The following is a 13,410-nucleotide window of genomic DNA, read 5'->3' on the forward strand; positions in this document are numbered from 1 at the left end:
ATCCATGTCTCTTGCATTGGCAGACAAGTCCTTTACCACTGAACCACCAGGGAAGCCCCAATTAGTCTATAGTTTCAGCTATATACATCCGTTCTGAGATGTGAGTTAGTTGCTTCTTTCTATTTTCATATATTGTCTACTAAAGGCAAGCCATGAAATATAACTATTCTACCCTTTGTCTTTGTATACCAGTTTTTGATCTTATAAGAGATCCCCCCCAGAACATACGAGTCTAATGATTTTAGTTAGAATCTTAGGGGGATTTGCATATCAAGGCCTGGTTAGATAAGTAAACAGACAAAAGAGCTAGCAAAGACCTGAGATACAGTAGTTACAATAGATAATAACTCCTTTTCTCCCCTCTTACCACCACTCAAATTTTTATAGCCAAGCAACTGCTTGTTTCTAATAATCAACTAATAAGCTGCTGCTGCGTCGCTTCAGTCGTGTCCGACTCTGTGCGACCCCATAGACTGCAGCCCACCAGGCTCCCCCATCCCTGGAATTCTCCAGGCAAGAACACTGGAGTGGGTTGCCATTTCCTTCTCCAGTGCATGAAGGTGAAAAGTGAAAGTGAAGTCGCTCAGTCGTGTCCGACTCTTAGCGACCCCATGGACTGCAGCCTAGCAGGCTCCTCCGTCCATGGGATTTTCCAGGCAAGAGTACTGGAGTGGGGTGCCGTTGCCTTCTCCGACTAATAAGCTACTAACCTTCAAATGTTGAACAGAATCTTCAGCACCTAACAGGATGCTTTATAACTCGGTAGGCACTTAATAAATATTTGTTGATTATATAAATTGTGTTGTTTTCTATAATACTTATATATAGTAAAGTTCAAAGACAGAGCTGCATTGGAGAAGAATATGAAAACAATTTTAGATGTATTGAGGTAGAAAGAAAAAACAGTCTAAGTACAAGTGCCCTATGATCACTTGAAATTTATCAGTCTAGAGATTATAATGAAAGTCTTGAGAAGAAATGAGATTTTTTTTTAGAAAAAGAGAGGTTGAGTGAATAAAGAGGAGTAGAGAAATAAGAACTGACTTTTCAGAGGTTGGGAAGAGGAAGTCAACAATGACTTGCAACAATAATGATAAAAGATACAGAGCTGTATAATGTCACAGAAATCAAGGCAGAGAGGAATTTTAAGAAGACAGACTTAAGTCACTGTGTCAAATATTGTGAGATAGTAACTTTTAAAAAGAAATAATGAAATTTCTTCTTTCCCCAGTCTTATTCAGGCTCAGCTAGGATGCATTCCCGTACAAGACTTTGCTTTGACGCAAGATACTGCAAAGATTTTCAGAAATGGCTCACGAATTACAAGATGTATGTTATAGGCTTATTAGATTTTCAATATTTTCCCAGTAAAATAGTATACTAGATTTAATACTGGAAACTTTTTTTTTTTAGGGTTATCAGATTTTGTGGCTACTCAAGAAAAGTTTGCTGTATTATTGAACAGTTTGATTTTAGCTAAATGTTTTAGATGTAAACTTTGGGAAAACTCTCCACATGTATCCAAACAGCTGGAAAAAATTGGTAGGTACTGAGTACAGGTAGGCAGTGTATCAATGTCTGCAATTTATTTTTGTATTTCACTGTTAGGAACATTGTTCTATGATGGTAGACCTTTAAGGAAAAGTGTGCCTATGGGCCTAAGTAAGTTACTGTACTTTCCTTCTCTTGAAAATCTGATTTTCATTTTCTTCTGCTTAAAGAATTCATTTGAAATCAATTTGGAAATCTAACAAAAATGAATACTCTTATTTTAAAATTTGTTCTGAAACCAAGAGTGAAATTTTGTTTTAGTAACTAGGTAACTATATTGTGTTCTTTCTTCTGCTTTTATGACTATTTGGTTTTGATCTCAATGACAAGGTACAGAGCTAGCAGTCCTGGTCATTCCTAATTCATTACAAAAAATTATGCCACTTATTTGTACCTTTTTGTCTTTTTTCAGTAACATTTCAATGTTAGTACTGATTTTCATAGAGATACTATAAAATTTTGTAGACAAATTTATTTCCTGTTGGGATCTAGCTCAGAACACGAACTGAAAAACTCTAGAGGGTGCTATTTACAAAGACTGGGATATGCCTCAAACACTTTGGAATTTTCCAGTTTGGTGTCTGGCTTTGTGACCCTACTCGTTCTTAGATAGCTAGGACTCCAAAAAGACAGTTGTTTTTTCATGACTGATAGTCTTATTAACTGTATAACTTTATATGCATCTTGGGGACATTAAAATTTTAGATAATGGGTTGCTAAGGGTTCTCTGATTATTCCTTAGAACAAAGATCTCTAACTATTTTGTGAGGAAATACTACTTTGTATTTCTTTGAAGTTTGAGATCAGTGAGGGAAATCAGTCAGGAGCTGACCAGTCCTGGGAGCTGGGGTGAAGGTGGAGATTGGATCGTGAAAGTAAGGTCAAAGTAGAAAGTTTCTTGATTAATGGCTCACTTTCTTGTCAGTATATAAGTCGTGGCAAAGCAAATGCCACACCCACTCCACAAATACAAGATTTCTGAATTAGGGAGGAGGTTACGTACAACATTTAGGAAATCACAACTTTCAGAAAATTTTGAACTTAGGTAAAATGGTTATTAATATTATAGCACTAAAACACTTATCTTAGAAAAGTAGAAAGGTCTCAAAACAGTGATTTCAGTTTCCATGTTATGAGAAAAAGAGCAAATTAAGCCCAAAGTGGGCAGAAAATAAGAAATAATTTTGAAAGAACATAAATAAATTAAAAACAAAAATATAAATGAAACAAAAACATGATTATTTTAAAATCATTAATACTCTAGTCAGACTGATCAAGAAATAAAGAGAAAAGATACAAATTTCCAATAACAAAAATGTGAGATATAACTATAGATCTTATAGATAACAAAATGATAGAAAGAAAATGTTATAAAACACCTTATATCATTAAATTCCTCAACTTTGATGAAATGGGAAAATTCTTTGAAAACACAAATTGACAGAGACCACTCAAGAAGAAACAGCATGAGTAGGATATATTAATTAAATAAATTTCTGGTTTAAAACTTACAAAGAAAACCCGATGCATAGAAGGCTACACTGGTGAATTCTACTGAACATTTAAATAAGAAGCGGTATTAATTCTAAACACTTTTTCAGAAAATTTAAAGGGTGAGGGGTGATAGTTCCCAACTCATTCTATGAGGCCAGCATTGCCTTGTTACCAAAACCTAATGAAGACATTCAAGAAAAGGACAGACCAGTAGCCCTTAGCAATATACATGCACTAATTCTTTATAAAATTTTAACAAATTGGACCAGTGATAAATAAAAGGGGGAACATATCATGGCCAAATGTGGTTTATTCCAGCAATACAAGATGAGTTTACCACTTGATGTCAATCAGTGTAATTTATCATATTAACAAACTAAAAAATACCAGATGGTCATCTCAGTAATGTTAAAAAATTTGACAAGATGCAAAATCCATTTCTAATAAAACTCTCAACAAATTTAAAAAGGAAGGAAATTTCTCAAACTGATGAAGGACATCTATGAAAAACCTATAGCTAACATTATATTTAATAGTGAAAGACTGAATGCTTTACCTCTAAGATCAGGAATGAAATAAGGATGCCCACTGTTACTAATTCCAGTAAACATTATACTAGAGGTTCTAACCAGTACAATCAGCCAAGAAAAAGAAATAAAAAGGGTACAGTTTAGAAAAGAAAGAAGTATACATGTTTTTATTAATACATGATTAGATGGTCATCTGTGTAGAAAATTCCACGGAAGGTAGGAGAGGTTAAGCATGGTTGAAGGATACAAGATCAATGTGTAAAAATTAATTTTATTTCTACATACTAGTAAGAAAAAATCAGAAGCTAAAATTAGAAAAACTATGCTATATTAGTTTTCTACTGCCATTATAACAAATTACCACAAACTTTGTGGCTTAAAGCACCAGAAATTTATTATCTTTAAAGTTCTATAGATTTCTGATGTGGGTCTCACTGGGATAAAATCAAGGTTTGGCAAGGCTGTTTTCCTTAGGGAAAGGCTGTTTTCCTGCCTTCAACTTCTAGAGAATACTTGATTCCTTGATCATAGCCCTTTTCCTCTATCTTCAGAGGCAACAAGTGATCTTAGATTTGGCAGAGATATCTTAGATACAGTACAAAAGCACAAACTATAAAAGAAAAAAGTGGATTTAATCAAAACTTAAAACTTTGCTTTTCATAAAATACTGTTAGAGAAGGAGGAGGAAGAAGAGAAAATAAGCCACCAGACTGTAAGAAAATATCTGCAGAACATATATGTTATGGAGGACTTGTACTTAGAATATATAATAAGACAAACCACTGAATAAAACAGTGGGCAAAAAGATTGAAACAGACATCATCAAAGAAGATGTGTGTACCTCAAATAAGTACCCGAGAAGATGTTCAACATCATTAGTCATAAGAGAAATGCAAATTAAAATGACAATGTGATACCAGTTCACATCCACACAATTAAAATTAAATTTGTTAATTTAATTATATTTATCAAAATTTTATTAAATTTATTAATTTAATTTAGCACACTTAAAATTATACAGTACACACAGTACACAATTAAAAATTGATAGCGTGCTGGAGAAAATACGGTTCAACTGGAACTCTCACTGTGGAAATGTAAAATGTTAAAACCACTTTGAAAAACCATTTGATTATTTCTTTAAAAGTTCAGCATAAACCTACCATGCCACGTGGTCCTGTCATGGTTAGGTACCCAAGAGAAATAAAACCATGTAGACACACAATTCTAGTAACAAAGACATTTGAAAACAGCCTAAATATCCATGAACAGGCAAATGGAAATTAGTGTTATATCCCATGGTATGAATATATATACTCAGTAATAAAAAGGCATGAAGTGTTGACACAAATAACAACATGGATGAATCTTACAATATAATCATACAGAGTAGAAGAAGCCAGACTAATTACATTTAAATGAAAGACTAGAAAATAGAATAGTAATAGAAAGCAGATCAGTGGTTGCTTAGGGACAGTGTGGGAAGGGCAGGCCAAATTACAAAGGGGCACAAGAAAACTTTTAGAGGCAATAGTGTTGTTTATTAGCTTGGTTATAGTGATAGTTTCTCATACACAAACACATGAAATCACATGTCAAGTTTATTGTAAATCAGTTATATTCAGTCAATAAAATTGTAAAAATGAAAAAATATTCACTTACCAAATGAGCAAAAACTAAAGTCTTGTGGGGAGATAAAATAAGGTCATGAACATGCTCATGCAGTGTTGGTTGGAGCTTAAGTCTAACAGTGTCAATTAAATTGCACAATCTTTTTAAAACAGCTGTTTCACTAACAGTTAAATTTATAGAAACACTTCCACAAAGGTACAAATTATTTATCATTGCATAATCTTAAATGCTCACCAGTAGCAAAATGATTAAAGTATGAATTATCCATAAAAATGATTATTAATAAAATTTCACTATATTTGAAGAAGTCAGTCTTTCTGACTTTCTAGAATATTGTCAGTCTGGGCATCAGTTGCATTCTATCCCTTCCAAATTGTTGAACACAAACATGTTTTTCACACTTCCTCAGTACAGCTGAACAGAAAGAAATAAATATCGCCCAGCAAAATTCATACAATAGAAAAGTGAGAGAATCCAGACAAAAAAGTAAATTGAGCATCAGGAAAAAATAATGAATACAAGTTGATTTTCAACAGTGTTTATCAGCTAAAAATTAAAACTCAGGAAAGGTTATAAGGGAAAATGGAAATTAAAATTAAGGAATTAAGAATACTAGGTGTTGTGTCTTAAGAATGAGTAAGAAAAATTCTCAAAAATAGTCAGCTTTGAGTAAGGAAAGGAGTATCATACCCTCCCCAGTAATATATATTCCTTAAACAAGGTGGTACTACTTTGGAAATTTATACTTCTGACAATATTTTCTATTTGAGGATTTGGCTAAATTCATTCATGTGATTATAAGAATTAAAAATTCAGTTTCTTAAATGCATAAAGAAACAGAAAATGTACAAAGGCAGAAGAGCTCTTTGTGTTTAAGGAGCAAAATTAAAGTTGATGTGGCTGCAGTATAGTCAGCAAGAGGGGAATGGCAGGAAATTAAATTGGAGAGGTAGGCTGTGGTCAAATCACTAGGTAAGAGAGTTTTAAATTGCCACTTTATTCTAAATGCAATGGAAAGACATTGGAAATTTTAGGCAGAAGAGTAAAATTACCTAAATTAGTACAGCAACAGAGAGAGAACTCAATTTTCTAAGACAAATGCTCAGAGAGCCATAGCTTCATAAAGCAATATTCCATCCCTGAATCATGTTGCCTTAAAAAAAAAAAAAAATACACACAAGTATAACCATAGATGTTTCTTGGTACTTGCTCTGTGGATGACATAAGGTAAAATTAAGGGTTGAGACATCACATGAATCAAAGAACTCCTCTTTACTTTATAAAGCATATGCGTGTTCTATTTGAGTTTGAAAAAATAAATATGAACAACCAAATAATGTCACAGACCAATTAATCCAATTGAGACTATCTTTTTAAAACTTTAAAAATCATTAGTCTGCTCTCAGATTTTATAGTAATATAGATGTTAAATATTTAAGTGTAGATTTAAAATGTATTGTTTAAAAACTACTGTTTGATTAATTTTCCACAGGTATAACATTATCAAATGCTATGGTAAATGCAGGTTTGACTTCCTTTAAAAAAATAGAAGAAACAGATGCAAGGGAACTTGAGCTGGTATTTAATATTTAATTATTCCTAATGTTACTTGAATTCTGTATACATTCCAAAGCCTGACATTTATATCTTTATTTCTACTAAAAAAATGATTTTCCCCATCATAGTCATTATATATTTTTAATTTAAAATTTTGGGTAATAAATGTATTAAAACTATTAACTCTAAAAGGTATTTTACTAAAAGAGTTTTTAGTGTTGTAGTAAGAACATAATGATATAAGTATGTTGTTTTAGATTTTAAATAGACATCCACCTTTTGGAACTCAGATAAAAGAAACAGTGATGTATCTACCAAAATATGAACTTGAAGTGGAACAGGTAAATATTTTCTGTTTTTAATATGTTTTGATTTTCAGGAATAAAGCTACCCATAGCTGATTTGGAACTGAGTATAAGTAGTAAGGTTATTTTTAACACATTTTATGCCTATCCTTTTTTAAAGATTACAAGATACAGTGATACCATGGCAGAAATATTAGTGACTGTTATATTAAGAAACTTTGAACAGCTACAAACTAAAAGAACAGCATCAAATTCTCACTATGTCACCTTGATCATAGGTGATGCAGATAATCAACTGGTTTTTAAGCACAAAATTATGTAAGTATGAAATTTCTATTTATTTTATTTTAAAGCATGTATTATAAAAGAAAAATTCTGCTGAAGAAAAGAGTAGTAAAATAATGGTGGGGTCAATTAAATTACATTTTCCTGATTCTATAATGGGACAAAAGAAATTGTCTATTAAAGAAGGTATTAATATTAGGTCTGTTTTAGATTATTTAGTACTCAAATTAACAAAGTATAAAGTAGTTGGTTTGAAACAAGTAATAGATGACCTTTAGGAGTAGCTCTAATTCAGTATTGCTGAACTTTCTTATTTTGTTGCTTTTCTTCTATAATTCATGACCTTATTACTTTTTTTTGAAGATTGAGTGCAATCTTCAAAATATATTTTCTATTTCTGTTTTAAAATTTAACTGCTAGAGCCACTGTAGGATCCAGGCAACCAGATCCAATAGATGAAGGAGATACCTTGCCTTATATTTTGTTCTGTAGCATATCATTCTATAATTTTCACTTCAGCCTTTTTTCTGATACTCATATATTTTCTCCCAGGGGTGTCATAAGCAAATTCTGAGGATAATAGTTGTAGCTGCAGCTAATACTTTTTGAGCACTTAGCAAGTTCCAGGTATTGAACTGTTTAATCGTTATATAGGTAGTCTATAGCAAAAACTAGATTCGAAGCCCAGCATTCTAACTCCAGAGTCTATGCTCCTAAGCATATAATATACCTGTGAGTTCAGGATGGTACTAAGTGAAATGGGAATCTACTAACTGTTGCCAGTGTACTGGAAGATACTTTCCTAAAACACCCCATGCAAGGATCCTAAAGAGATATGCTTTTCACTGATAATTACTCTCCTGCAACTAGCCTTAATACACTTACAGAGAATATATAATTATATAAATCTTTATTCTCTGTGACAAGTAAATCTAATGACTTTGACTATAGGAGGCTAAAATAAGTTCAACCACAGAATTGACTGCTGGTGATATGATGTTATTAGGTACAAACTATTTCATATCATTTAAAAAATACTCAAAGTTCTCACAAATCCATGTAACTTATGTATAGCCATTTAAAAGTGGTAGTGATTTAAGGGCAAGATCATAGGTTATCAAGAACAACTATATGTACAGGTGGGCCTGAAGTGATTGTGTGCAACTTAGAACCAGCTGTTGGGTGAACATATAGTTAAGTAAATTATGGAAATGGTAGCTCCATTGAAATTCCATTTTCCCTATCCAAAGAACTTGGGGAAAATAGTTTTCAGAAACTGACTTAAGTTTACTACCAGATGTGGTATACCTTAGTGTCAATTAGCCCTTGACGATTAATTTAGTATTTCATTTAACATTCAGGATCACAATTTAAGTGACACATTGCTTTTTTCAGGGATTCTGTTTTGCTAAAAGCTGGAAATTGGGCTAAAAAGTTTGATGTGAGGAGAGCTCTTAAATCTGAAGATCTTAGCATAAATCTAATCAGTTCAGAATATGGTAAGTTCATTGAAATAATGAATACATGAATGTAAAAAATATGATAGCACTAAAAATTTCCTTTATGTAAACAGAAAAACAACATAAGTGATATTGTATAAAAATAATTTAAGTAAAATGAATAATTTTAAAGGAAGTTTCATGTATTTGGGTAATGTAGACTAGGATAATAAAATTAAATTTTCGTCTGTTCATTTATAGACATTTTCTTTTTTTTTTTTTTAATTTTATTTTATTTTAAACTTTACATAACTGTATTAGTTTTACCAAATATCAAAATGAATCCGCCACATGTATACATGTGTTCCCCATCCTGAACCCTCCTCTCTCCTCCCTCCCCATTCCATCCCTCTTCTTTTTTAAGGTAAATTTCAATTATTGTAGGAGCATTGATTTTTATTTTTATGACAGATGTGTACTTTTTCACTTGTTATACTTTTTTAAAGTTTCTTTAAAACATTTTTATTTCCTGAACTTGTTAGACTTTTTAGTTCAACAAAGTATAAAATATAAGAGGTATAAAAATAAATAAATGATCTCATGCATGAATATATATGACTTAAGCATTTGTATGCTTTTTTTTCTTTTTCCAGTTGGACTTGATATACAGCGCAAATTTACAGTCTTTTACTCAGGACCCAAGAGATTTGGAAATCAAATAATTATACAAAAAAAATCAGAAACAGAGATTTCCCATTCTGAACATTCAGATAGATCTACTGTAGCAGGGCCCAAAAAAGGTAAACATCTGTGTTTATTCCTGTTTTGCATTAAAGCAAGTATAAGGCTGGGGATGGTATCATCAGTATAGTATTGCTTCATTTAGATTGTAGATACTCTGGAATTAGATGTTTCAGTTCAGTTCAGTTCAGTTCAGTCGCTCAGTCATGTCTGACTCTTTGCGACCCCATGAATTGCAGCACGCCAGGCCTCCCTGTCCATCACCAACTCCCAGAGTTCACTCATACTCAACATCCATCGAGTCGGTGATGCCATCCAGCCATCTCATCCTCTGTCGTCCCCTTCTCCTCCTGCCCCCAATCCCTCCCAGCATTAGATGTTTAGGCTTTCTAATAATTGCATTAATAATATATAGTAGGAATTCTTATAGTTAGTATTTGTCAAATTGGGGTGATTTTTAATTTCTCCATCAGTTTTGAATGAGATCCTTGCCGGGTACAGTAATCCTGGTTGTAGGTTTTTCCCTTTCAGTTCTTTAAATATATCCTGCCATTCCCTTCTGGCCTGCAGAGTTTCTGTTGAAAGATCAGCTGTTAAATGTATGAGGTTTCCCTTGTATGTTACTTGTTGCTTTTCCCTTGCTGCTTTTACTATTCTATCTTTGTTAGTTTGATTGGTATGTGTCTTGGCATGTTTGTCCTTGGGTTTATCCTATATGGGACTCTTTGCCCCTCTTGGACTTGATTGATTATTTTCTTTTCCATGTTGGGGAAATTTTCAACTATAATCTCTTCAAAATTTTCTCATACCCTTTCTTTTTCTCTTCTTCTTCTGGGACCCCTATAATTCGAATAGTGGTGCGTTTGATATTGTCCCAGAAGTCTCCGAGACTATCCTCAGTTCTTTTCATTCTTTTTTGCTTTATTCTGCTCTTCAGAAGTTATTTGCATTATTTTATCTTTCAGCTCACTAATTCATTCTTCTGCTTCAGGTATTCTGCTATTGATTCCTTCTAGAGTATTTAATTTTCAGTAATTGTAGTATTTGTCTCTGTATGTTTATTCTTTAATTCTTCTATGTCTTTGTTAATTGATTCTTGCATTTTCTCCATTCTGTTTTCGAGATTTTTGATCATCTTTACTGTCATTATTCTGAATTCTTTTTCAGGTAATTTTCGTATTTCCTCTTTATTTATTTGGACTTCTGTGTTTCTAGTTTGTTCCTTCATTTGTGTAGTATTTCTCTGCCTTTTCAATATTTTTTTAAAATTTATTGTGTTTGAGGTCTCCTTTTCCCAGACCACAAGGTTGAATTTTTTTCTTCCTTTTGGTTTCTGCCCTCCTAAGGTTGATCCAGTGGTTTGTGTAAGCTTTGTATAGGGTGAGATTTGTGCTGAGTTTTTTTGTTGTTGTTGTTTTTCCTCTGATGGGCAAGGCTGAGTAAGGTGGTAATCCTGTCTGCTGATGATTGGGTTTGTATTTTTGTTTTGTTTGTTGTTTAAATGAGATGTCCTTCACAGCGTGCTACTGGTGGTTGGGTGATGCCAGGTCTTGTATTCAGGTGGTTTCCTTTGTGTGAGTTCTCACTATTTGATACTTCCTAGGGTTAGTTCTCTGGTAGTCTAGGGTCTTGGAGTCAGTGCTCCCACTCCAAAGGCTCAGGGCTTGATCTTGAGCTGTAGAGATAACCTTCACCATTCATGGCCACATAGAGGCTGGCCTTCACCCCTTGGATGGCTACCACATGCAGGCCCACAGGGATTAGATCAAAGAGGGTGTAGTCGCTGTTTTCGTCCTTGGTCCCATCTACAGTACCATCTGGGTGTATCCTCAGGAAATATCCCTGCTGGCTCAATACCGTTGTCACAATTCCTTTCAGCTGAAGTTCACTTAGCCTGCTGCTGGACCTCAGGCTCCTTCCAAAGAGACACTGCAGCATTTGTACTCCTTTCTTCAAAGAAAGCTCAAAAATCTTCTGGGGTGATTTTTGGTGAAAAAAATTGACTAGTTTTTATATATGTTTCCCCTTTACATACCCACTCCATTCTTATGGCTATGTTAGGGAGAGAGTAAGTGATGTACAAGAATTAACAGATATGATAAGACAAAGCAGGTGACAACTTTTTTTTCTTTATCATGGGACATGCAAATAGAGATTCAAATAAACATTCAAATAGAGAGTAGAAAGAAGTGTATATGTACCCATCATCCACCTTAAACAGTTCTCAGCTCAGGGTTCATATTTCCCCTTGTATTTTTTTGAAGAAAATCAGATATTATATTATTTCCTCCATAAATGTTTTAGTATATATTTGTAAGGATTTAAGAAAAAAATAACTGTATTACATAAAAAACTGCTGCTGTTGCTAAGTAACTTCAGTCGTGTCCAACTCTGTGCGACCCCATAGATGGCAGCCCACCAGGCTCCGCCGTCCCTGGGATTCTCCAAGAACACTTGAGTTCAGTTCAGTTCAGTCACTCAGTCATGTCCAACTCTTTGCACTAATGGTAACTAATTATTATCCAATACTGAGTTAATGTTCAAATTGTTGATTACTCATAAATATCATAGATATATCATCTTGATACCATCTAGATATACTAGATTGGCTCCTGAATCCTTTTGCTATGTCCTTAGTAGTTTTGATAGCTTTCATGCTGTATGGGATGATATGATGTTCTAGGCTTACCTTTTATAATTCCAGCCTCAGACCTGTAATAAGCCTTTTCTCCAAAGATCCCTGGTTTCTTTTCATGATAAATATTTTGTGTGCTTGAGGAGCTCATTGCCATTGAGAGATTATCTCTTACCTTTTTCCATGCACAGAATTATGAAATATGTGATTTTTTTGTTTTTAAAGACAAAATACATAATTTATTTATAGTTAAATGTCCAAATCAAATTCAGAGCTATAGTATTTATCCTTAAAGTCAATGATCTATACTCAATGATCTGTATCTCCTTTCTGCCATGCTGAGAAATTTGATTCTCAATGATTACAAAAATGATAGAATGCCACTAGTCTTCTTTATTCTATATTATACACACAATTAGTTGTTATTTATCAAGTTAACAGCACCAAACTGCACTTTTTTTGGCTGCATCACACAGTTTGTGGGATCAGCCATTCACTATGTTTTCCTGACAGAGCAAAAAGCAAACCCTTGCTGGTGGAATATAACATAATCCAGAATCTGCAGATATAATGTCTGCCATACAATAAGAAATTATGAAACCTGCAAAGAGGCAGGACCATATGACTCATAATTAACTATATAAGAAAATGAAATAGCCCTGTAGGTGATTCAAATGGTAGAGTTGGCATTTAAAGATTATAAAACAACTGTGATTAATATTTTCAAGAAAATAGGGGGAGGAAATATACAAAATTAATGAAATGATGGAAATTTTCACCAGAAAATTGGAATTCCATAGATATTTAAATGAACTTTCTAGAACTGAAAAATGTAGTATCTTAAGTGAAGAACTCATTAGGTAGGTTTAATATTAGTTTGGATATGTTCAAACACAGGATTTATGAACTGTTAGACATATCAATAGAAAATATCCAAATGGAAGCCCAGAGATAAGAGAATAGAAAGAACACAAAAGACTATAATACTCAAAATGCTAACATATGCATAAAGTCTGAGTAAAGAAAGAATGGGACAAATGCAGTATTCAAAGAGACAGGCTGAGAACATTCCAAAACAGTGAAAGACATCAACCTACAGATTCAGAATTTCAGCAAGCCCAAGAAGAGATAAATACACAGAAGACCACATAAGACTGAAAATGAAGAGATAAAACATGAATTAACAATATCAAGAATGAAAAAGGTGATATCATTACAGATCCTATAGGCATAAAAAATCT

The 13,410-nt window shown here is 33.2% G+C and overlaps 1 protein-coding gene across 1 annotated transcript in view; it reads left to right on the forward strand.

Annotated features, from left to right (window-relative positions):
* The window catches only part of HFM1 (helicase for meiosis 1), a 113,476-nt gene that overhangs the window by 63,085 nt on the left and 36,981 nt on the right, over nucleotides 1–13,410 (forward strand). The window contains exons 24-30 of the mRNA XM_044945443.2: nucleotides 1,232–1,329; nucleotides 1,414–1,542; nucleotides 6,700–6,785; nucleotides 7,022–7,105; nucleotides 7,230–7,387; nucleotides 8,750–8,853; nucleotides 9,447–9,593. Of these exons, the coding sequence (XP_044801378.2) occupies nucleotides 1,232–1,329; nucleotides 1,414–1,542; nucleotides 6,700–6,785; nucleotides 7,022–7,105; nucleotides 7,230–7,387; nucleotides 8,750–8,853; nucleotides 9,447–9,593 (806 nt within the window). The remainder of the gene's footprint in view (nucleotides 1–1,231; nucleotides 1,330–1,413; nucleotides 1,543–6,699; nucleotides 6,786–7,021; nucleotides 7,106–7,229; nucleotides 7,388–8,749; nucleotides 8,854–9,446; nucleotides 9,594–13,410) is intronic.

Source organism: Bubalus bubalis, chromosome 6 (assembly GCF_019923935.1).
Source record: "Bubalus bubalis isolate 160015118507 breed Murrah chromosome 6, NDDB_SH_1, whole genome shotgun sequence".
NCBI lineage: Eukaryota > Metazoa > Chordata > Mammalia > Artiodactyla > Bovidae > Bubalus > Bubalus bubalis.